The sequence below is a fragment of the Grampus griseus genome (assembly GCF_964374135.1).
Source record: "Grampus griseus genome assembly, chromosome: 11".
Classification (NCBI taxonomy): Eukaryota; Metazoa; Chordata; class Mammalia; order Artiodactyla; family Delphinidae; genus Grampus; species Grampus griseus.
In genome coordinates this window covers 60,852,586-60,877,134 of record NC_139005.1, presented here as the reverse complement: position 1 = coordinate 60,877,134, position 24,549 = coordinate 60,852,586, and the positions used below count along the sequence as shown (strand labels likewise).

Below are 24,549 nucleotides of genomic sequence, written 5' to 3'. Positions count from 1 at the left end.
AGTTTGAATCCCGCTTGTGTTTCTTTGACTGATTGAATATTTTTCTTATTTTTGAATTAGTATCTTCATAATTTTTTGATAAATGTTTTGTTAATGCTAGCTAATTAACCAGCATCACTAGAGAAATTTATCAATGCTGTTAGAAATTATTTACAGCAAACAGAAAGTGTAAAAAATAGATTAGGATACATTAGGAAGAAATATTTCTAAATTGTCTAAAGGGTGGATGTTGGATCAGCAATACTATTCCAAATGAAAGCACTTCACTGCTAAAATCAGTAACTCTTAATTCTTTAAGTGAAAAGCATATTAAGCATGTTGGTATGAGGAATCACATCTTGTAGCATCTTGTGAGTTAAACTAAGGTTTTAATTTTTAAAAGATTAAAAATTGATTTTAATGTGGGATTCTAACCTTAATTTTTTAAAAAGTAATCTGTGCATTACCTATGGCATTCAGCCATTTTTCTGGCTCAGTGTAACACATTTTGTCTTAGTTTTGGCTTTCCTTTTTGTTTTAATTTTATTTTTTGTACAGCAGGTTTTTATTATCTATTTTATAAGGTTTTGGTTTTCTAAAAGCAGTATTCTCTAAATTAATACTAATCTTATAGTACAAAAGAACTTAGGACATGCTCTGATCAGTCCTAACAGTATTCAGGTCTGACAACCAAGAACATTATGGACAGTGTGCCAGCATATCCGGGGTAGGCTGGGGGTGTGGTGGTATTCAGTGATGTGACATGAGGTACATTCGCGGAGATGAGGAAGGTTTACTTGACATAGATTGGGACCAGAGCTTTTTATAACTGCCATTAAATAGTTTAAAGGGCTGACATTTGATAACAAGAATTATTAAACTAAAAAAAAAAAAAAAGATCTCCAGGGGGAGCATAATGAGTACAGTACAGCATGTGGCAGATTTTAACTTTTTAACATGAATTTGATAAAAATTAATACTGTAAAAATCAAGTGGGTTTGAGAGAGGTAAAACAGTTGTCCACACAAAGACTTTTATACACAAATGCTCATAGCAGCTCTATTTATAATAGCCCCCTGCCAAAAGAAAACCCAGATGTCCATCAGCAGCTGAATATTTAAACGTACAATAGAATATATGTTTTCTATGGAATACCATTATACAATAAAAAGTAATGAATATTTGATAAATACTACAACATAGATGAATCTCAGAATAATTTTTCTGAATGAAAGAAGCCGGACTGGGGGGAAAAAAGTACATACTGTATGATGGCATTTCTATAAAATTCTAGAAAGTATGAACTAGAGTGACAGCAGAGCAACAGTTGCCTGGGGTGGGAAGCAGGAAGGGGAGAAGGGAGGTGTTCTAACAGGGCAGGGGAAAAACTTTGAGAGTGATGGATATGTTCATTATTTTGACTTTGATGATGGTTTCACGGGTGTATATATATGTGAAAACTTGTCAAAGTAAAAAAAAAATCAGCTGGGTTTGACCTGTGAGGTACTAAGCAGCCCAGAAATTTAAGCAAAAATTGACCATTCATGGTTGTTAAAGGAATTTGAATAAAGACTCTTTGTATTGTTCCTTTCCTGTGATTCTAGCATACATTAGATTTTCACCAACAGTGCTATTGTAAAAACCCTTGCCCAATAGATTCTGAATGCCAAGTAGTAACTTGTAAGCAGCATCCTCTGAAAAATTACTTCAGTGACTAGTGTCTGTGTTCCGTGTTTTTTCTTGAAATAGTTTTAACGTGATATTCATTTAAAGGTTTTGGTTTCAAATGTTTTTATTGGTTATAAATAAGTCGTATGCTCTTTCTTTTTAACATTGATGTTTCTCTCCATAGATATTTGGCGTTCATACAACATGGCAGACATCGACAAGTAAGTGGCAGATAGTTGGTTCCTTTTTCAGATTTGGCATCACTTTGTACCGTGTGATGTAGTTAACAGCAGTACAAATTATGTACTATGAAAATGTATGGTAATGACATGCTTTAGTGCCTGCTATTTTAAAAGTTGGGTACAATGTATTCAAGACAAAATATAGTATACATAATCACTGTCATAAATATAGTAAACCGTTTGTCAGTATTTATTCTTAGGGAAGTGCTGAGCACAATAATGAGTCATAAATATTTGGAGAATTCATTTTTACCATTTCTCAAAGATTTTACTACTTGCGTTGTAAAGTATCATACATATAAGATAAAAAGTGTGTGAAGCTTATGTGTAGAATTTAAAGAATAACAGTACACTTGTGTACAAGTTTTTAAAAATGGATCATTACTTTTAGAAGCCCTGTGTGCCCCTTTCTCAATTGCATCCTCCTTTTCTCTCCAGAGGTGTCAGTACTATCTTGCCTTTTGTCTAATTCACTTCTTTGTTTTTCTTTAGAGTTTTACAACCTACAAATTCTTAATCAGTGTTTACTTTTGAAAATCTGAATAGCAGTTACAAACTTAGCTGTGTAAAGAAAAAAGCAGTGTCAGTTGAAGGGTCCAAGGTAGGAAAATAAAAAGTAAAGGAGTATCTGGGTCATGGACTGGCTTCAGCTTTCCTGAGTCTTTACAAGGGCTTATTTTGGACAAGTCATTGGGCAAGGTCATACATCCTGGAAACATAGGTTTATTGAAGTTGGCATCTGTCAGGGTTCTAGTGTGGATGGATGTCTTGCAGAAGTATGGTGAAGGAGAATGAGGTGACCTGCACTATTTGTTGCTGTTTGTAATTTCACAATAGTCTGCCAACTCAGGAATAGGTAAAACAGAACATTTCAGGATGAAGGGGTTATGATGTGATTATCCACAGCTGTTGTAGGCAGCAGAACATGGAGGTGGGAGGGCAGGAAACTTATATCATAAGGGCAACACATTCAAGTACTTATACGAATTTGGCCAATCCTCCCATGTATACTGTCTTCAGCATAAAAAGAAGAGTGGCAGCAGACATTTTAGTGATAATGGCTGTCAAAGTGATTGTCTCCTGAATCACACTGCTCCAGTGTGGATTGCTTGACCTTGGTTGCCAATTGTCATTGTGGATTTATTTTATCTTCCTGGGGTTTCCTTTTGTCTCTCCTCTCTTGGGTGCTGTTTGCTATATCCCATGTTTTCTTTTTTTGGTTCTTTGGTTTAGTACCTTGGAAGAGTACAAGGGAAGTAAATTCTTTTGAGATGGCATGACTGAAGATGACTATTTTACCCTTCTGCTTGATATTTGGGGTGTAGAATTGTAATTTAGGAATCACTTTTCTTTAGAATTTTGAAGGCATTGCTCCATTGTCACCTTGCTTCTAGTGTTGCTGTGTTGAAGTTCAAAATCGTCATAATTCTTGATCATTTGTATGTAACACTTTTTAAAAAACGTAGACATGTATGTCTATTTCTGGAAGCTACTCTGGCTTTGGAGTTCAGAAATTTTTACATTGTTAGGTCTGTTTTTTTTTAATCTCTTGTTAGGCATTCAGTGGTGGACTCTCAGTCTGGCAACTTGATAGCTGTCAGTTCTAGGGAATATTCTTGACTTATTTTGTTGATTGTCTTGTTCCCATTTTCTATTTCTGGAGCTTCTGTTATATGTTGGACTGGTTCTTGTGATTACCTTTTGTCCTAGTTTCCATCTTTGTCTCTTTGCTCTTCTTTCTGGGCAAAGCTGAAGAAACTTTATCTTTTAACTCTTGTATTGAGTTTCTAAATTTCTGTTTTAGTTTTCAAGCGTTCCTTTGCTCTCTGTTCCTATTTTTATAGCATCTTGTTCTTACTTCACTGATCGTAATATCTTTTCTCTGGATGTTCTTTCCCCTGTATAGTCTGTTTGGTCTTAAATTTTTCTTTCCTGTTTTGGTCTCCATGTAGGAGGCTTTCCTCAAATAGGAGGTAATACTTGTTTGCTCTTTAAGACTGGGTGGGGGAAATGCATAGTTGAAGGATGTTTTTTAAAAGTTAATTGGTGAATTTGACTGTTGGGGGGGGGGAGTGCTTTCAATTTAGGATTTTAATGTGGGCTCACCAGGGCAGACATTTGTTGTGAGACTCCCCACTGTCAGAATGGCATTTTTTTCTGGGCTGGTCACATACCCCAGTAAAGAGTGTTGGGGTAAAGATACGGCTTCCATACATTTGGGAACTAACTTGGGAGAAGGCAGCTGGGGAGGGGTCTCTGCATTCAGCATTCTATCAGTAGTATGTATATATCTGTGATCCTCTAGTCTGAGCTTCCAGTTCCCTGTCCAGAGAAGAAACTGTTCTGCTAGAGTGAGAAAGAGGATCTAAGGATTTAACTGTTTATTAGTTTTTGCTTAGTTCTCCCTATTTTATCCACCTTCGCCCCCAAGCCCTAGTTCTAGAAGTGTCCTTTTTAAGATTCTGTGTTTAGGCTCGTTCTCAGCTCTACCACTGCTGACTTAGATTTCAGTTGTCGGTGAATTTGCTGCTTTTTGTCTCCTTGTCCTTCAGTATTTGTTTAAAAACGCCTTTGTCATAATTTTAGTGGAGATTTTGGAAGGATTAAGATCAGATGAGTATGTGCAGTCTGTCATCTAACATTCATTTTGTCTTAAACTTCGAAAAAAGAGTAAGTTGGTTGTGGTAGCTTGATTCTGCCCTATGCTTCCCACCCCATTATTTACTATTGGATGCCTGTGAGCTCTTAGGAGGGTAGGAGGAAGAGGAAGATCCTTGTTCTTTAAAGCAGGAGTCCGCAGACTTTTTCTTTAAAGGACCTGATCGTAAGTATTTCTGGCATTTTGGGCCATGAGTTTTCTGTTGCAGCTATTCAGCTCTGCCGTTGTAGTGTGAAAGAAGCCAGAGACAATACATAAATTAATGTGGCTGTGTTCCAATAAAACTTTATTTACAAAAATAGGACTGGGCTGGATTTGGCCATATGACACAGTTTGTGGACTTCTGTTTTAAAGCTTTAAGTTTTAGATGTTCAATAAATGATTGAATGAGATGGCACTGGAGGAAGAGCTGTTCCATGTTGTCTTTATGCTTAACTTTATAGTGAATAAAAGATATTCCCAAAATAATCTGTATTGTTTCTGATGGGAAGGCTGTTTTTTTTTTTCCCTTTGTTGACAGAAACAGATTTTTCTAGCAGAATACAGTTGACCTTTTTTATAGTTCCTATATGAAAAATTAATTTTTCAAATGCTATTTCTAGACTAACCAAATACCATACTAAAATGTAAAATAACACAAGGAATTGTATGATGATCTGTATGTTGAGTTAGATATCCTAATTCCCCATTTTAATGCTGATTGTAATCTCATGTTCAAAAACTAGATTTTTAAGATGAAATGGGAAGAATGTTATTACTTTTTACCTTCTCTTTCAATGGTCCATCCTCCTGGCTTTACTCTAAGCATGAAGTAGACTCAGGTCTTCTTAACTTTTACTGTTCTTCCCCATCTCCCCTATGAAGTGAAGAAAAAAGGAAGGTCCAAAGATAGTAAGTACAGGCTGATGTGGTTGTTCCACAGCCACCAGGGATCCAGGATCCTTCTGTTTTTCCAGACTCCTTAATTTATTCTTAGCTGGTGAGTTCTGTTCTCTAGGATGCCTCATGGTCCAACATGGCTGCTGGAGCTCTAGCCATCATATCCCTGTTCTAGGGAGGGAGCAATATCGAAAAGGGTTACAGCTGTTTACCATTCTATTAAGGAGGCTTTATATATATATATATATAAAATTCTACATTCCTCTTTTTTTACCTTACTGCCAAAAGATGGTTATATAGCCACATCTAGCTGAAAGGTAGGCTGGGCTATGTAGACTTTTTAGCTTGGTTTATTACCATCTCATATAAAATCAGAGTGCTGTTACTAGGAAGAATGAAACCAATGGATTTGGGTAGAAAGCACATACTTTCTGACATTACATCCTCTGAATCACAACCTGTCAAACCACATTTTTAAAGCTTAGAGTATAAACTTTATATTAGACCATATGCTTTTAAATGAAATTTTAAGTATTTCCAATTTGTCCTTGTTTACATATGAAGTTAGAAAACTGAATCACCCTTTGGATTTCCTACTTCATATTTTTGAAAGAGGAATATTCACCTAGAAAATGAACTGAAGTTTTCTATAATTTTTTTTTTTTTTTTTTTTTGGGTAATTGGTATATTTGAACCTTGGTGTGATACTATAATATTATAGCAAAGAACAGTCTGAACTTGATCAAGATTTGGATGATGTTGAAGAAGTAGAAGAAGAAGAAACTGGTGAAGAAACAAAAATCAAAGGTATTATTTTAAATTCCTTCAGGAGCCAGTGATTGCTGGCGCGTGTCTTCTGGAGGGTAGTAGTAAATATCATTCTCTTTTTGGATACTTGTCCACTTTACTGACTAGCCAAACCTGCAGTAACAGTTTTGTGTGTAAATGTATGTTTGGGATGGGGAGGGGGAGGGAGGGAGGGAGGAAGGGAGGGGCAGAGGGAGCTGGAGATGGAGAGGAGTGGTAGTAAGCGAGGAGGGAATGGATGTAGTGACCTAGCAGAAGTCACTGTGTGTACGCTCTACTGCTGGAGTGATGTCATAGCGAACAGTTGCCTGTGAGATACGTCTCAATTTAAGTACGTTATAGGTGGTGGTAGGAGTTGTTTCTAGTGGTGCTTCTAAATAACACTAGCTTAGACTTATTTGAAAATGTTTAGTATTTAATATGTAGAAAATACGTAGTGTGTATGTCTGTTTTTAATCCATTTCAACCGATCAAAAAGAGACATTTATTAAATGTAGACAAAATCATTTCAAAATTTTCTTTAGCAAATTATTTTTAAAGGGGGTAATAATGGTAGTGGGGAATTATACTGCTTTAGGATATGCCCTGTAGCTTAGGAGCCAAGAATATCAACGTACCAGATGACTCAACTTCTCAATTTTTTTTTTTTTTTTCGCGGTACTCGGGCCTCTCACCGCTGCAGCCTCTCCCGTTGCGGAGCACAGGCTCCAGACGTGCAGGCTCAGCGGCCTTGGCTCACGGACCGAGCCACTCCGCGGCATGTGGGATCCTCCCGGACTGGGGCACGAACCCGTGTCCCCTGCATCGGCAGGCGGACCCCCAACCACTGCGCCACCAGGGAAGCCCCTCAACTTCTCATTTTTAAGACAGAATGAGGTTTATTCTGAAAAGACTGCTGAACTTCTAGCTTCAGCTTTCATTGTGCAGCGTTTTTTTAAAAGATACAGAACTGTATCTTTAGTGGCCAGTATTGGTATTTCTGAAAGCATGTTGGTTATCACAGCTGTACATCATCCAATAATAAAATCAGTATTAGAAGTAAATTGATGTCTAAAAACAAATTGGGAAAATTAATCGTAATTTTTTGGTGAAGTCTGTATTGATGGAGGAAATAAGATAGCAAAATAATTTGTTTTGCATAAATCTAGGTTATTTTTAGATTTAATATAATTTTTAGATGCCATTAATAACCAAATTTTGTTTGGCTTTAGTTACAACTTTTGACTATCTCAGTTGTTAACTTTCTCTGTTCAGATACCCACAAGCACATTATACAAGCATCAACGAAACGTTCAGATTCATTTGACCATCTTTGTCCCAGGCTTGAAACTGTCACTGTATTTGCAGTTTTCTTGTATGTGTTGTTTGACTTCAAAGGGTTATCAAGGATCATAGATAGGCATCTGGATGAATCTTTGAGATTCCCAAAACACAAGGTGGGTAAAACAAGGTAGTAGGAAAAGAAAGGATAATGTTCATAGTAGTTGTGGCAGTGGCCTTGAGAAATGGTGTACGTTAGACATCATTAGAATCTGAACTTTTCCTGTACACTGGGTTTTCCTAGAGTGAATTTTCTTTAGCTTGCTGCTCGTCTCTACTCATACCAGCGATTTATGAGCTAGTCAGGAAAGTTTCATGATTGGATTGTCCTATTCAAATAGCATGATAACATTTTCATAAAATCCTTCTTTCAATGCCCTTTTTTTTTTCAAAGCGCGTCAGCTGACTGTTCAGATGATGCAAAATCCTCAGATTCTTGCAGCCCTTCAAGAAAGACTTGATGGTCTGGTAGAAACACCAACAGGATACATTGAAAGGTACAAGTTCTTCTTTTTCATAGTCCTTATTTATCTTTCTATAATCAACGTTGCAGGTGTATATTTTTAAGGCCATCTGGGACTTAATGTATGTCACAATGGAAAGCTAGTGTTCATTAGTATCTAGTATAGGATTATTGGGAGTTTAAAATTTTGCTGAGTACAGGTTTAGAGTTGGTCTTTTAAAGTTTATTTTGGTTCATCTCCGTAGGGAGTATACTGATCTTAAATCATTTCTGAGATTTGTTAGAAATGCACAGAATTAAAAGAAATACAGATTTCTTATTTATTTCATTGGTGATATAAATCACTAATAATAGCCCAAATATCTTATTCTGCTTATAATTTTTTACATAACTTTATAATTCTAAGATCTCTCCACATTGCTGTCTATATGTATCTCTCGTCATTAGTTTCTAGCTTCTAAATGTTTCCTGGTACTCTGTGATGTGTGTCCACCATGCTTTATTATATGCTTTTTCCTTGATGGTCATCCAGTTTGTCTCCCAGCTTCATCAACACGAATTCAGTTGTGATGTTGTTCACGCTTGTGTATGTCCTCTTAAGGAGCTGTGTAGGAATTTCTTGGGATATGTACTTATCAGTGCAATTGTTAATTATGGGATATGTAGACCTTCAGTACTTCCAGGTGCTTTCTGCAATGCCTATATCCAGTATGTGAAGGTCGCTTTACCCTTGTGTCCTTGCCAACAATTGACATCATTCAGCTTTATAGTTTTTCTGTTTTTACCAATCTAAGAGGTGCAGGCTCATTTTGTTTTACTTGTATTTTCTGATTTCTAATGGGTTGAGCTTGCTTTCATAATGATTGCGAGTGAGCCTTTTAGGTTGCTCATTTTGTACCCTTTTGCCCATTCACATTTTGGGGTTTACTATCTTTTTTTAAAAATCAATTTATTTTTGGCTGCGTTGGGTCTTTGTTGCTGCACGTGGGCTTACTTTAGTTGCGGTGAGCAGGGGCTTCTCTTTGTTGCCATGCACGGGCTTCTCATTGTTGTGGCTTCTCTTGTTGTGGAGCACGGGCTCTAGGCGTGTGGGCTTCAGTAGTTGTGGCACTCGTGCTCAGTACTTGTGACTCACGTGCCCAGTACTTGTGGCTCATGGGCTCTAGAGCACAGGCTCAGTAGTTGTGGCGCACGGGCTTAGTTGCTTCACAGCATGTGGGATCTTCCTGGACCAGGGTTCGAACCTGTGTCCCCTGCATTGGCAGGTGCATTCTTAACCACTGTGCCACCAGGGAAGCCCTGGTTTACTGTCTTTTTCTTGTTTTGTAGGAGTCCTTGTGTATTCTAGGTTTTAATCCCTTATCAGTTTTAGACTTTGTAAATAATCTATTGTCATTTCTATTAATTTTGTCCATGGTGTCCTCTATTAAACAAATCCTTAATTTTTATGTTTGTTAAATTTTTTGACATACGGCTTGTTCTTCTGAAGATAAGTCTTTCATTACTCCTTCTACATTTCCTATTGACTAGTTTTACCTTTTACCTTTAGGTCTTTAATCCCTTTAGAGATCACCTTTGTATTTCATATTCAGTAGGCATCTTTCTTTCCTTTCTTTTTTGGTGAGCTAGTTTTTATAATGCTTCACTAAACAGTTCATGCTTCCCCCCATTTATTTGTGTTACCACCTTTATTGTATATCAAATTCTTACAAACACCTTTGTCTCTGAGCAGCACTCTTCTTCATTGGTTTTTTGCTTGTTCTTTTGTCATTGTCCCACTTAATTACCCTGGCTTTATAGTATGTCTTAATATCTGGCAGGGTGAGTTGCTTTCTTCTACCACCCCTCATCCACCATGGAACACACTTTTAAGGTTGATCTTACCATCTGTAGCCCTTTATCCCATGTATGGTTGAGAGTAAGTTTATCAGGGTTCTCTTAAAAAAACAAAAACCCTCAAAATAACAAAAAACTAGAATTTTCTTAAGAATTCCAATATCTTTTTAGTATTAGATTGTCTCATCCATATCCTTGTATTTATTCAGATCATATTCTGTATCTTTTATTACAAAGTTTTCTTCTTGGTTAATTCCTCTATATTTGTGTTGCTGTTGTGAATAGTATTTTTTATTGTATTTTCTGGTTGGCTGTTCTTGATAAAGGAGTACTACTGATTATTATTTTTTTTAAGTTGATCTTGAGTCCAGAAACCTTGCTACTCTTATTGTATAGTAATTTGTTCTGTTATTTCTCACATAGCCCCAAAGATCTTATCTGCAAGTGGCAGTTTTAACTCTAATCTTCCACATTACACCACACTGCGTGTTTATTTTTCTTTCTTTGTAACATTAGCCAGGACTTTCAATACTGTGTTAAACGTTAGCATTAAAAATGGGCATCCTTGTCTTATTTCTTATCTTAACCAGGAATGAGTATGTAATCTCTTCATTAATGTGTCTGTTTGTGATTTATTATGACCTTTTTTCCTTTATCAATTCAGATGGTCTTTTGACTTTTTCTTTGAATCTACTAATTGTATATTAAATATGGTTTTGGAAACCTCAGTTGGGCAGTTAATATTTTATTTAGGGTCCTTATTTATTAGTGAAAAGAGCTTGTGTGTGCCTGTACACACACACACACACACACACACACACACACACACACACACACACACTCACTCACTCACTCACTCACTCACTCACTCACTCACTCACTCACTCACTCACTCTATCCCTGATTTTAGAGTCAAGATTTCAACTGCCTAGAAATGAACAAGATAGCTTTTACTTTTTTCTTTGTTTCCTGGAACAACTTGTATAAGATAGGAATTCCTTGAACAGTTGGTGGAACTCTTCTAAAAATTGACTTGGGCCTTTGGGATTTGGCAACTAGAGGTCCTGGGGAATTTATCCTTTTCCTTTTTTTTTTTCTTTTTTTATAACATACTAACTGACCTCTTCAATTTCTCTTGTGCCAATTGTGGAGTTTTATGTTCTTCTAAAACTGTATGTGTTTTATCTAGGTTTCAAATTGATTAGTGTATAATTCATATTTTTAAAAATCTGATTTTTCCCTTTCATATTCTGTATTTTGTATCTGCATTAGTTTTGCCAGTTGTCTCAATCTTAATGTTTTGATTTTCCATTTGCATTTTTTTTTGTTATTGCTTTTTTTTTCTGGCTTTAATGTTATTTCCTTATGTGGGTTTGCTCTATTTCCTTCCCAGTTTCTTAATTGCCTGCTTAGTTCATTTAATTTAAAAAAATTAATGTGTCTCTTTTACGGCCATAAAACTTTTTATAAATGCTGTGTGAATAAGTATGAAAATTTATATGCCAAAATCAATAGCTTAGGCATATTAGTTGTATTGTTCAGATTCTCTTTATTTTTGCGTATTGATTGACTGCTTGATCTAGCAGTTTTGGGGATGAATGTATAAAAAAATCTTCTTAATTTATCTTTCTCATCCTATAATTCTGTCAGTTGTGGATTGTGTCATAGATTTTGTTTTGTCTGATACTAAGATAGCTGCTCCAGCTTTGTTTTGGTTTTTATTTATCTGGCGTGTCTTTTTCCATCCTTGTATCTTACTCTAGTATGATCGTGTTCTTCTTTATTAGTAATTTCAAACTTTACATTTCTTAGAAGTGGTATTGTTTTGGAGTTAATTGCTCTTCTCTTTTCTTATTATCTAATTTATGGTACTTTTTTCTCCTTTTCTGTTTTCCATTGAAAAGATCAAGTTGTCTTCTGCTGGTTTCAAAGTTAATGCATTTTGTTTTTTGTTATTATGGTAAAATGGATCATAACCTAATACCTCAGTTTATTTACCCCTATTGATCTGTTAAATTCACCAATAATATACTTCCTCTAGGCCTCTTTTTTTTTCTTTCAAGGCAACAATAAAATTTATCAAGATATTTTTGATTCACCCATATGTTATATAGCATCTGGGTTTTTTTTTAACTTCCTCAAAATTATTTTTCAAAATTATTTTTCATGAATATAATATCTGTGGCATACTTCCTAAAGCCTCATATACATTATACAGTTTTTATTTTGCCTTCATATCTGAAAATTTTAAGTTCAAAGTTCTTAAATATCTTAAAAATTCAGTTTTTCTTGTCTACAGTGTTCTCTTTGAAACCCAATATCCCTCTGATACCTTTTCCTTTGTAGGTTGTTTGCTTTTTCATTGGATATCTTTAGAATTTTCTTCTTTCTTTGATAGTCATCAATCTCATTAACGTGTCTAGTGGTTCGAATAAGGGCTTTCATGTTTCTGTAACTGAGAAATTCATTACCCTCATTTCCTCAGATATCCACCTCCCTTCTCTTTTTCAGCTATTGTTTCATTTGGCACCAGTGCCTCCATGTCTCATAGCTTTTCTGTCTGTCTTTCCTACTGCCTTTCTGAAGAGGTTTTAAACCTCATGGATTTTTTCTTCAGTTGAACATACCTTGTTTGTCCAACTTTTGGTTACTTTAGTTAACTGTATTTTTCATACTTAATATTCCCACCTTGTTTTAGCTTTCTTGGTCTTGTTTCAGAGTTAAGATGTATCTTTCTTCAACGCTTTAAATGTATTTACATTCTTGTTTAAATCCTTTGTTTAATAATGCTTCAGATGCTAAATATTTCATTCTTTCATAGTACTCTTCAAGTGTCTAGTTATTTTGGCCTTATACCTCCAGCACACTGGGCGATATCAGTTGCTCTAGTAATAAGTATTAAGGGAGGAATGGAGATTAGACTTCCGTCTGTAACAGTCTCATGGCGAAAGAGAAAGGGGACTGGTTGAGCCTAAGGAGAGCTCCAGTCACCTCAGACTCAGACTTGGCTGACAATTACAGGCAGTTTTCTTGGCTGCTTTGGGAGGAGCCAGTCTCCTTTGGTTGTAATCCATTGTTCCGGGATTGGAGGAGGTGGAAGAGTGAGTGCTTATGGGCTCTGAGCCAGTCCAGCTTTCATCAGCTCTTCATGTTATCCTAGGAGCAATGGCACTGGGCTCTGTGAAGGGTGAAGGGGACAGGCAGTGAGTGTTGAAGGCAAGTGTAGAACTTTAAAGCTTTTCTGCAAAAAGCTTTCTTCCACCTTGTCCTCACTGCTGCCCACTCTGGTCACCACCACCCACCTACCCCCATCCCTGCCTTCCAAGTTGCAGCTCACCCTGTCTGTACCAGTGAAAGACAACCTTCAGTCTTACTCAGAAATTGCTCATGGTGTGATGGTGTGTGTGAGTGTGTGAGAAATAGTTGTTTGCTTCATGGTTCTAAAGTTTCCAGGGTTGATCTTTTTTTTTTTTTGAGATGTGGAGTTGCAGGGAGGCTAGCTGACCAAGCTATTTCACCACCTTGACAACATCTTAATTTTAATTGTAAGAAATAAGAGTTTGTATTTTAGGTTTTTGTTTTTGTTTGTTTGTTTTTACTTCTGATTACCTTAACTAAAGTGGTTAAGTAGAGAATTAATTTGCTTTACACTAATCTGTGTATGGCAGGAAATTCTAACCTGGATTTTGGATCTGTTGTACAGATTCCCTGAACTTATGGAACTTTTGAGTGTGAACATTTTGGGGTGGTAGAGGGATTCATAATTTTAATCATTTTTTGAGGGGCTCATAAACTAGGTGTGTATAACCTTTAAAAAAAAATCTATGCCCTATAGTGAATTGTATATGAATTATATCTTAGAAAAGCTGTTATTTTAAAAATCTACGTCCCCTCTTCATAAAATTTTACATACTTATTTAATGTAATTTCAAATTCCAAATTAAATACTGAGACTAAAAAGAAAATAACGGTGTAGGATACCATTCTTTTTCCAAAAACACATATGCTCCCCTTCTTTCCCCTAATAATTGACACAGGTGAATATGCAGTTGACCCTTGAATAACACAGGAGTTAATCAGTAGTCATCCCCCTGTGTCTGCGATTCCTCCATCCATGGATTCAGTCAAGCACAGACTGTGTAGTACTCTAGTATTTACTATTGAAAAATACCTGCATATAAGTGGACCCATGCAGTTCAAACTTGTGTTTCAAGTGTCAGCTGTACATATTTTATTTATTTATTTATTTAATTTGGCTGTGCTGTGCTACTTGTGGGATTTTAGTTCTCTGACCAAGGATTGAAGCTGTGCCCCCTGTAATGGGAGCTCGGAGTCCTAACAGCTGGCCCTCCAGGGAATTCCCTCAATTGTACATATTTTTAAAAATTATTCAGGTTATTGTTAGGATGGTTAGTCCATGACTTTTTTTTTTTTTTTTTTGGCGGTACGCGGGCCTCTCACTGTTGTGGCCTCTCCCGCTGCGGAGCACAGGCTCCGGACGCGCAGGCTTAGCGGCCATGGCTCATGGGCCCAGCCGCTCCGCAGCATGTGGGTTCTTCCCAGACCGGGGCACGAACCCGTGTCCCCTGCATTGGCAGGCAGACTCTCAACCACTGCGCCACCAGGGAAGCCCAGTCCGTGACTTTTTAACTTTTAGACTGCATTTTACAACTGAGATGCCAGCACTGATGAGCCCAGTGCTGAACTTAATTACGATGAAAGATTTAGGGTTGGTGATACGGTTTACATTTTCTTATCAATTTACTGTACCTGGTTAAATTTCCTCTTTTGAAATGTTTTATGGTCAAGAGGTCTGTGTATTTATATCTCTTGAATTTTAATTACTTTGAATGTACCTTTTGCTTCAAATAGGAAAGCTGTTACTAACTTTTATGCTTCAATTTCAGTATGCTAAAAGAAGTGTTACTTGGGTTTTACTGTGATGCTATATAACTGGTGCTTTCTAACCTTTCAGCTTGCCTAGGGTAGTTAAAAGACGCGTGAATGCTCTCAAAAACCTTCAAGTTAAATGTGCACAGATAGAAGCCAAGTTCTATGAGGAAGTTCATGATCTTGAAAGAAAGTATGCTGTTCTCTATCAACCTCTATTTGATAAGGTAATGCTTTCTAATACTTTGTTTTTTTAATGTAAAATTCAAGAAGATAATAAAGCTCTGGAAATATAAACAAACTTTTGTTAGAACTGTCAGCAAAATGGTTATTAGAGGAATTTGGGAGAACTATCGATAATAGCAATTCAAGTTGTATGAATTAATTAAATCTTTAAGCATTCTTAATGAGGGACATCTAGTTTTTAGCTTCGATGCCAGTGTTTTTATGCAAGTTTTTGTTTTTAATCATTTTAGCGATTTGAGATCATTAATGCCATTTATGAACCTACAGAAGAAGAATGTGAATGGAAACCAGATGAGGAAGATGAAATTTCGGTTGGTATTAACTTAAATTTAGTGTGTTTTTATACCTTGGAAATAATTATCTTTATTGTGAGATGGATAGTGAGTGCACATGATCCACTGTTAGCCCAACTCCACCTGTACCCAAATTCACCTTTTCCTTGCATTTTTATAGCATTTAAAGTTTATAGATTCATATAAACTTTTCGTTTGAACTTCATGATGACATACAAAAGGATTGTTCCCATTTTTAAAGTGCAAATGGAGGTCTCTAAATGTCCTGCCCACAACTTACAGATGGCAGAGCTGTGATACAAATCCAGTGCTCTGTTACATGACCTGTTTCTCCAGCATTGATGTTTTAACATTGGTGATTAAGAGAATATATTTTGATTAAGAGCACCAATGGGTGAGGCAATGGACAGGGTTTATATTTCTTTTGCTTTTCCTCTTTACTGTGCTTAAGTCTTATTTTTTTTTCCTCTTCTCTCCCATGAAGCTGAATTTTTTTTCCCACAGCTCATGATCCTAGTGGCTTTCTTTTTGGAAGGGGTATGGTAGTAGAAATATTATGGAAGTAAGGTCTGGTATGGGTAACAGCAGTGTTTACACAATTAGACTAGAACTTCTTTGGCTAAATGTTAAAATTAGTCATTGAGGGTTTGTTGGGTTCTCTGCCACTGCATGCAAGTTAAGGGGATGTGAAAAATTTTATCAAGATGTCTAATCTGGGTATCCAGTAATGATGAATGCTGTCTTTTATTAAGGAGGAGCTAAAAGAAAAGGCCAAGATTGAAGATGAGAAAAAGGATGAAGAAAAAGAAGACCCCAAAGGAATTCCTGAATTTTGGTTGACCGTTTTTAAGAATGTTGACTTGCTCAGTGATATGGTTCAGGTAATTTTATTCATAAAAAACCCAGTTTACCTCAAAGGGTAAACCTTTGAAGTTTAAATGGCTCTGATGACTAGTCTCTTTATTATTGATTTTTATAGAATGATTGCTTTCTTCTTCTTTTTTTTTTTTTTTTGGAGAGGGCCCATGCCACGCCATGCGGCTTGTGGGATCTTAGTTCCCCAATCAGGGATCGAACCCGGGCCCTTGGTAGTGAAAGCGAGGAGTCCTAACCACTGGATCACAAGGGAATTCCCATGATTGCTTTGTTTTGAAAGAGCTGTTATTGGTAGAAGGAAAATTGCAGCTCTGATTAATGTAATCAAATAAATTATAATTTGTTTTCAAAAATTAGATAATGAAATAGTCCCTTTGGTAATTGCTTATCTCACTGTATGATGCTTTCTCATATATCCCTGTGCCTTCTGTTTTTAGATGTGGAGTGTGGTGGTAGGATGGGGGAGTTTCAGTTGTCCTACCCCAGAGACCTTTTCAGTCTGAAACAACTACTCCAAGGGACATTTGTATTTTAAAAGAATACTGTAAAAATATTTACCTATTTTAACAATTGTCATTTTCCCTGGGAAACTGACACAGATGTCACCTTCTCTGGGAAACTTTGCCTCTCCTAATCTGAATCATTTCTTGAGCCGCTATCATCTGCATTGTAGTACTTGTTACCTTGTATTGTGATTGTTGGACGTTAATGTCAAGAAAAAGAAACTGTCTCAGAACAATGACTGCTTACTGCATTTCTACTTTTTAGCAAAGTAGAAAAGGAACAAGCAGCTGGAAAAGGCAGCAATTAATGATTGGGGAAACTTTTTTTAAAAAATATTTTTGGCTGCACCACATGACATTTGTGGTATATGCATCTTTAGTTCCCCAACCAGGGATTGAACCCGTGCCCCCTCCAGTGGAAGCGCAGAGTCTTAGCCACTGGACCGCCAGGGAAGTCCAGATCTGGAAACATTTTTAAAGCAAACATGAATTATTTAGACTTGATTTTGAACTTTTCAGCCCATTCAGTCTGTATAATGATGTAGTTCTCTATTTAGTCACCTTTTTTCAGCCAATGGTGATAGAAAGTAGAACTAAGTAAACTAGCTTCAGTATAAGGCATAACCTGGAGAATTAAGTCTTTATGGTTCATAATAGTACATAAAACTGAACAATAAAATGTCTGTCAGTTAAGTACTTATTGTCTAATAACAGAACACTAGTATGCCATTCAGATACTCATTTTAATTTTTTTTCTTATTTTTATCAAATTAATTTTTTTTTTAATTTGAAGGAACATGATGAACCTATTCTGAAGCACTTGAAAGATATTAAAGTGAAGTTCTCAGATGCTGGTCAGCCTATGGTAAAAATTTTGAAATATTTTCAATTTTGTAGCATTAGCTGTTTACAAGTTGATAAATGGAACTTTCTAAAGAAAGGTGACATTCAAGGGTTAGACATGGGAGTGGGAAGAAATTAAAACTGATACTTAATTGATGGTAGGAAATAAATGTTTGGATGTTGACAGTTGTGATGCAGTATTTATTCCTTTTCCTCCCTCTGTAAACTATTTTTGAAATATAGTCAATTTTTGATCCTAGATTAAAATGTATATAAAAATAATAGCAAAGGAACATGAATAAGAAAATGCTTATTCTGTATTAAAAGACATGTGTCTGGGAATTAAATAAAACAAAAATGTTAGAGGGCTCCCACTTACCCATTATGAAAGATCAGCCAACGGCTTCTCTCCAAAACCATCAGTATTATGTAAAGCATGGGCAAAGGCTCTGTAGGCTATTAGTTCTTATATTACATGTGATACGGTTGGGCTTTTTCTCTGTCAAGCTAGGTTCTAGTCTAAGGTTTAAAGCCCTCTCTGTGGAGATGGGGGGGTGGGGGGTTGGTCAGTTTATTCAGCTCTACCTAACCTATGTCATAAACATGTTACTAAATAGTAGTGTTAGCTGAACTAAGTTTTATCAGTTTATTTTGTGCCACATTTTGCTTTTAAGATACTTCGGGATTTATCTGACCCTTTCTTTCCCAGAGTAGGACTTTGTCACTTAAGATTTTATATGTTTATAAAAATCATAGATTAAGCTTTATTTACTGAAGCATTGAAATTTATCGTGTAGGAATTTAATTACTTTTTATGATTTTTCTTTTTTTTTTCCTTTCTTTTTTTTTTTTTTTTTAAGAGTTTTGTCTTAGAATTTCACTTTGAACCCAATGAATATTTCACAAATGAAGTATTGACAAAAACATATAGGATGAGGTCAGAACCAGATGATTCTGATCCTTTTTCTTTTGATGGACCAGAAATTATGGGTTGTACAGGGTAAGTTTAATTTTATTACTTTAACAGAGTGTTATATCTGTTTTTACTTTACTTATGATTTGTGATATTTGGTATCTTCTAGTGTGTCTGCTTAGTACATACATACATTTTTATCTCCAAACATTTCAGTAAAACGTTTGCTGAGAAGGGCTTATTCATTTTCCTAGAATTCTCCATAGACCATTACAGATATTTTTCCAAAGGAGTGTACATTTAAATTTATTGTGAGTTTGTGGTAATTGTAAATATATTTATTGAAAAAGTTTGTTTAGAAATAAAAATTTTCTCTTTGTACTGCTACAAAAAAGCTGCACAAATTTCCCCTCTAAATTTGAAATTAAATAGAAATTTAATTAGAAAAATCTCAGCTTTCCTAGCAATTGAAAGTAATGTGTTAATTGTGATAGACCATCTCTCCCCTTTGTTTTGGAAGGTGCCAGATAGATTGGAAAAAAGGGAAGAATGTCACTTTGAAAACCATTAAGAAGAAGCAGAAACACAAGGGACGTGGGACAGTTCGTACTGTGACCAAAACAGTTTCTAATGACTCTTTCTTTAATTTTTTTGCCCCTCCTGAAGGTAAATAGTGTTTTACTTTGGGTATTTATGGTTGTTTTATTGTAAGCTTTGTTTACTTTTTATTCATTTGAATTTCTTTTCTCAATTTTGCAGTTCCTGAGAGTGGAGATCTGGTAAGCTGAATTGTTATTTATTTGTTGAATTGTTTACTAAATATGAAATTAAAGGACTGGTTCTTAAATGTAGGGAGTAGAATAGTTGCTACTAGTATTTTGTTCTGAGGCTTGCAATGCATAGAGGAAGACCTTTACGCATGTGAAAAATTACTCCATTTAAAATGCTTTTGAGGCTTCCCTGGTGGCGCAGTGGTTGACAGTCTGCCTGCCGATGCAGGGGACACGGGTTCGTGTCCCGGTCCGGGAGGATCCCACATGCCGCGGAGCGGCTGGGCCTCTGAGCCATGGCCGCTGAGCCTGCACGTCCAGAGCCTGTGCTCCGCAACGGGAGAGGCCACAGCAGTGAGAGGCCCGCGTACCGCAAAAAAAAAAAAAAAAAAAAAAAAAAGCTTTTGGTGCTTCTACTGAGAAATGGTGAAAGGCTTAAAGAGAGTCCTTTCTTCTGAGACTTGCAAATACTGCTGTGAGGAATTCAAGTTTTCAAGACTAGTTTTCTTCCTTATTGAAAATAGAATGTATTAAATCATTTATACTATTTACTAAACACTAACCAGATTGTACTTAGAGTTCTTTGTGTGGTTATTATTCCGATGGAAATTTGGTTTTATATATGTGGTCATATAGCCGAAAACTGTGAAATGTGCCTAGCACACAGCCAGGAATGAGGAACAGCCTTAAAGAAATCTACACAAGCAAGGTAGGCTAGTTCAGTTTTGAATTTGGCTTAAGTCTGTTGCGAAATATTGATGGTACCAACACAATCTTGAGTTATGGATAGAACACCTCTGCCTGTGATTAGAATTCTTTCCTTCAAAGTCTTCCCCCACGACCCTTTGGTGTTTTATTGTTGTTGTTGTTAGAGTGGATTATGTTGATGAATCAAAATAAACATTCAGGGATTCACAGAATAGTTAACTCAGTGTTTAGTATCACAGAACTAGAACTTTAGTATCATGGAATGATTTTAATTTTGAATAATATCAACAGCATTTCTGTGCTGTACTTTGCCATTAAGTAGAAATCCTAGATTGACTTAGTCTTTATCAAGTAGGACAGTATCTCACTTGGCATTACACAGACGCTTGGATGCTGTCTTTTAGGAAGTGTGAAATGATCTTCTCTGGTCTTATGTGCCATATACATAATGTTATTTGGAAAAGCCTGAGATTCTTTCTTGCTGTTATTCCGGTTGGTGTTTTCAGTAATTAATATTTTAAAAAGAAAGTTGTAGTCATATAGCAAAGTTGCTTTTGTAACTTTTAAGCTAGAGAAAACTTAAGCGATAACCAGTATGTATACTGGCCTGCTTATTTTTATTAAACTTATTTTTATTAAAAACCTGTAAACCTAGGGCATATGTAGAAACTGTTTGATCATGCACATGTAAGATAATTTTAAAAGTTTAAAGTTAAAAGTGAAGTTGAGAGTTTCTGCATATGATTTAAATCCAAGTCTCGCATATGCCAAATTAAATAAGTTATTAAATTCTGTGCTTTTATTTTTCTTTAACAGGATGATGATGCTGAAGCTATCCTTGCTGCAGACTTTGAAATTGGTCACTTTTTACGTGAGCGCATAATCCCAAGATCAGTGTTATACTTTACTGGAGAAGCTATTGAAGATGATGATGATGATGTGAGTGAATTTGAATCCAGCAGTGAAATCGTTTGGTGAGGGTGTGATAGTCAGAATCGGTGAGAGGTTTAATGAATAGATGCAATTGTTAAAAAGCAAGACAGAATAATTCAAAATTAGGCTGATTACTTATGTCCTTTTAGATAACCTCCTTGAATTAAGTAGGTCCTTTTAGGATCTTTGGGTTCATTTATTGTAGTTTTTATTTTCCTGCTATTAGGAAGGCTACTTTCTCTGAAGTAGTAAAACTTTACTATGTTGGGTTAGTGTTGTAAATCCATTACACATCTTTGACCAAACAAAACGTAACCTTGTACATTTTCTACTACTGATAAAAATCTTTATTAGGAAGCATGGAATTTTTATCCATAGGAATATTAAGTAACGATTAAGGTAAAATTAGGCTGCTCTCAAATATTTTGTATATCTTTCTTGTTAAATGGCAATCATTCACATAGCCTTTAGGTCCTTTTTGTACAGGCAAGTAATATTTACAGTCATAGTTATCTGATCATACTTCATCCATGATTGTACTGTGTTCTTTATTTTAATTTTTTAAAGTGTCAGGTTTAGATAATGGCACTGAGCTGGGTGATTCCTGAAGCTATTGTCCTTGTTTTAATTTATAATCAGTCACTATAGGGAATGTATTTTTTCCTCTCTTTAGATATTAGGGGATACAATGGTGGATATTAACTAAATGCTACTTTCAGATGTTTGTTAGTGTCATTCAAATGTCTCCTTTTTTCCCTTTTTTAGTATGATGAAGAAGGTGAAGAAGCGGATGAGGTAATGTTTACCAAATGAGCAAATAATTCTGTTTAACACATTGAGAAGCAAATTGAGTGACTTATGTATTCCTTTGCTATAAATCATTACTCTGTGATATGGGATAAAAAGTTTTTGGAAAAAAATATGGTTTTAGAATTCTACAGCCAAACAATGTATGTATGAGGTTTCAATAAATAAATTGCAAAACTCAGAACATTTTTTTTATTTCAAATAATTCTGTTCTGCTGCAGGGTTATCAGCTCTTTGAAGAAGTCAAAAGCTGCAGTAAACTTTTTCAACGTTGGCTGCAGTAAATCTTTTCAATAAAACCTGTCTGGATGTCTCAAGTTGTGTTGGGAAATCTTTCATATTAGAAGCTTTCAAATTAAATTGCATTGTCACCAAACTCTGTAATCATGAAAATCTGTTGACTTATAGAGTAACTTGTATTAAATTCTCCCTACATTATGAGCCGTTTCTTCCTATTATGTACCTACTTCATGGATGCATTTTGAACTTTAATATAGGAAGGGGAAGAAGAAGGAGATGAGGAAAATGATCCAGACTATGACCCAAAGGTGAGCAAAATTAGTGCTGCTTTCTGTTAAATTTAAGGCAGGTTAAATATGAGTTAGTGTTTCTTAATGTAAAGTTTATTTTAGTCTATTAAAGTCTTTAATAAATCTCTCCTCACTGGCATTTCAATAGTACATGTAATTTCAATGCACCTTTCCTAAGAAACGTTTATTTTTGGTTCTGACCTTTATTTTTCCTAGTTTCAGGCGAAATAACCCTAGGTTCTATTTTAATGGCACATTATCTTGGGCATTTTTTTTAAATGTTTTTTTTAGAAGCACTTAAAATTACTTATTGCTTGTGTTCTTTAGGTTGTTTTCTCCCCAAAGGAAAGCTTATAATAAACATAGGTCAGTTTTTAAATCATCTGAATGCAGGAGTGCACAGGAATAGGGGAGCAATACTCCTAGGTTCTCCCAGTCATCTCTTTGCTCCATATCTGAGAGTCCCAGTTTCTTATTCCTGGGAAGTTGTCATGTGGACTTTATCTCCCACAGAATGCTTAGTATGTTATCAGAATTCATTTGGAACTTCTGGTTTCTCTTTAATGTATTTATTCATTTGCTTGTGCTGTAAAAATATCCAGAAGATACTTTAACCTAGTGAGCAGGTAACAGAGGGTAGTTAAAAAAAATCAAATATTCTAACAGGCATGAATTGGGGTTAACAGCTAAATATGAATGGAATTAGTATTTTAGAATAACTGATCTATTAAAAGGCAAAAATAATTGGTAATATGACTTAACAAATTGCTTGGCTATTTTAAGATGATAACTTAATGTTTTCACTTTATGGAGTTCATTCTACAATGTAAAATTGGGGCTTTTATTTTTTAGCATTTTTGTGACTTGGTAATATTTGAATAAATAATTTGCCATCATTTAGTTTTTTAAATTTGGCAGAAATTTTGACAGAACAGTGAGATAATGTGATAATTAAGATAGTTAACTACTATTGAAAAATAAATTGAAGCAGGTAGAAAAAGATAGATTGACTTGTTGTTTTCCTTTAACAGAAGGATCAAAACCCAGCAGAGTGCAAGCAGCAGTGAAGCAGGATGTATGTGGCCTTGAGGATAACCTGCACTGTAATAGCCTAAACACAACTATTATTTACTTACAGCCTTATGTTTTTGTATTTTCTTGGTAGACTCAAGTTTTTTTTTAAAGGAAAGGAACTGATATTTTAAAGACCAAATTTGTTCTACTTAGCATTTTAACTAGTTTTTCTGCCAGATACATTGAATGCACAAATTCTCTCACGCATGTTTGTTCATTGCTACATATTTGGTTCTTCCTGGAGTATTTTTATCTTGTAACTACTAGATTACAGTTATGAAAATGAACAGAACTGTGAAATGAACCAGATTTTTTGTCTTGCTAATTTTTTTCCTGAAGAACCAAAGTATTTTTTCAGCGGGTAGTTGAATGGGTTTAAGTTCGCTTGCACTAGCTGTGCCTTTCATTACTTTGTTACAGAAATACGGTGACTTATACTAAGACAATTCATCATTTAAAAAACAATACTTGTCAAGACAAGTATATGGTTAAGAATTTCCAGTAAGACCACACCTGATAACTTAGATTGTTAATGGATTTTTGTATTTCAGGTGACAGTTACTATAAAGAAATCTTATTAACTAATAGTATGGTTATTGGTTACCACAGGGAGGTGAATAAAACCTAGTATTTTCAGAAGTTAAGTCTCATTATTTTTATTTTAACTGTACTTTTAAAATTTAACCTCCATTAACTAAGCATCTTTTCTTTGTGGTAGGGTCTACCTTCTGCTTCCCTGGAAAGGATGAATTTACATCATTTGACAAGCCTATTTCAAGTTTTTTGTTGTTTGTTTGCTCGTTTTTGTTTTTGCAGCCTAAAATAAAAATGTCAAATATAATTTTAGTTCTCCAGAGAGAATGTCTTAATTTTGTACTAATTCAGGTAGAAGCAGAGGCCTAGCTTAAATTATGTACCCAGTTTACCGCATTATTGAAAAGGGTGCCAACTTTGGAAGAGGTACTACATCTACTAATGAGAGAGTATTAAAAAAGAAAACAAAATCTTAAATGATTTAATGTTTTTAATAGAAAGATTAAAAGGGTAAATTTTATTTCCTTTGGTCAGAACTAGACAAAAGGCCCCAAGCCTCTACAGTTAATTCCAATTCTTATTCCTTAAAGTATGAGTGTGTCATTTACCCACGCCTTTTGTTTTACTATCTATTAAAATGGGTAGTACTGTTTACTTAACTACCTCACAGATGTGTTAAGGCATATTAAGTTAAATTTTATGAAATGTTTCTCAGTCTCATCAAAAGCTCAAAAGTTTGGACCTATTTGTACCACAAGTATGTGATATTCAGCATT

General features: G+C 35.4%; 1 protein-coding gene across 4 annotated transcripts in view; it reads left to right on the top strand.

Annotated features, from left to right (window-relative positions):
• Positions 1-24,080, top strand: part of NAP1L1 (nucleosome assembly protein 1 like 1) — a 32,600-nt gene extending 8,520 nt beyond the window's left edge. Inside the window, exons 2-16 of one of the 4 annotated variants that reach the window (XM_082665636.1) lie at positions 1,832-1,868; positions 6,149-6,234; positions 7,949-8,051; positions 14,829-14,970; positions 15,220-15,300; positions 16,035-16,163; positions 17,455-17,526; positions 18,365-18,504; positions 18,938-19,083; positions 19,177-19,196; positions 20,712-20,834; positions 21,594-21,623; positions 22,133-22,183; positions 23,197-23,240; positions 23,958-24,080. In XM_082665636.1, coding sequence (XP_082521762.1) covers positions 1,852-1,868; positions 6,149-6,234; positions 7,949-8,051; positions 14,829-14,970; positions 15,220-15,300; positions 16,035-16,163; positions 17,455-17,526; positions 18,365-18,504; positions 18,938-19,083; positions 19,177-19,196; positions 20,712-20,834; positions 21,594-21,623; positions 22,133-22,183; positions 23,197-23,232 — 1,176 coding nt within the window. In that variant the 5' untranslated portion in view covers positions 1,832-1,851 and the 3' untranslated portion in view covers positions 23,233-23,240; positions 23,958-24,080. Of the gene's footprint in view, positions 1-1,831; positions 1,869-6,148; positions 6,235-7,948; positions 8,052-14,828; positions 14,971-15,219; positions 15,301-16,034; positions 16,164-17,454; positions 17,527-18,364; positions 18,505-18,937; positions 19,084-19,176; positions 19,197-20,711; positions 20,835-21,593; positions 21,624-21,856; positions 22,083-22,132; positions 22,184-23,196; positions 23,269-23,957 lie in introns of those variants that run through there. The other 3 variants (XM_082665635.1, XM_082665638.1, XM_082665637.1) reach the window with 3 other exon arrangements.
• Positions 24,081-24,549: the final 469 nt, after the last annotated feature.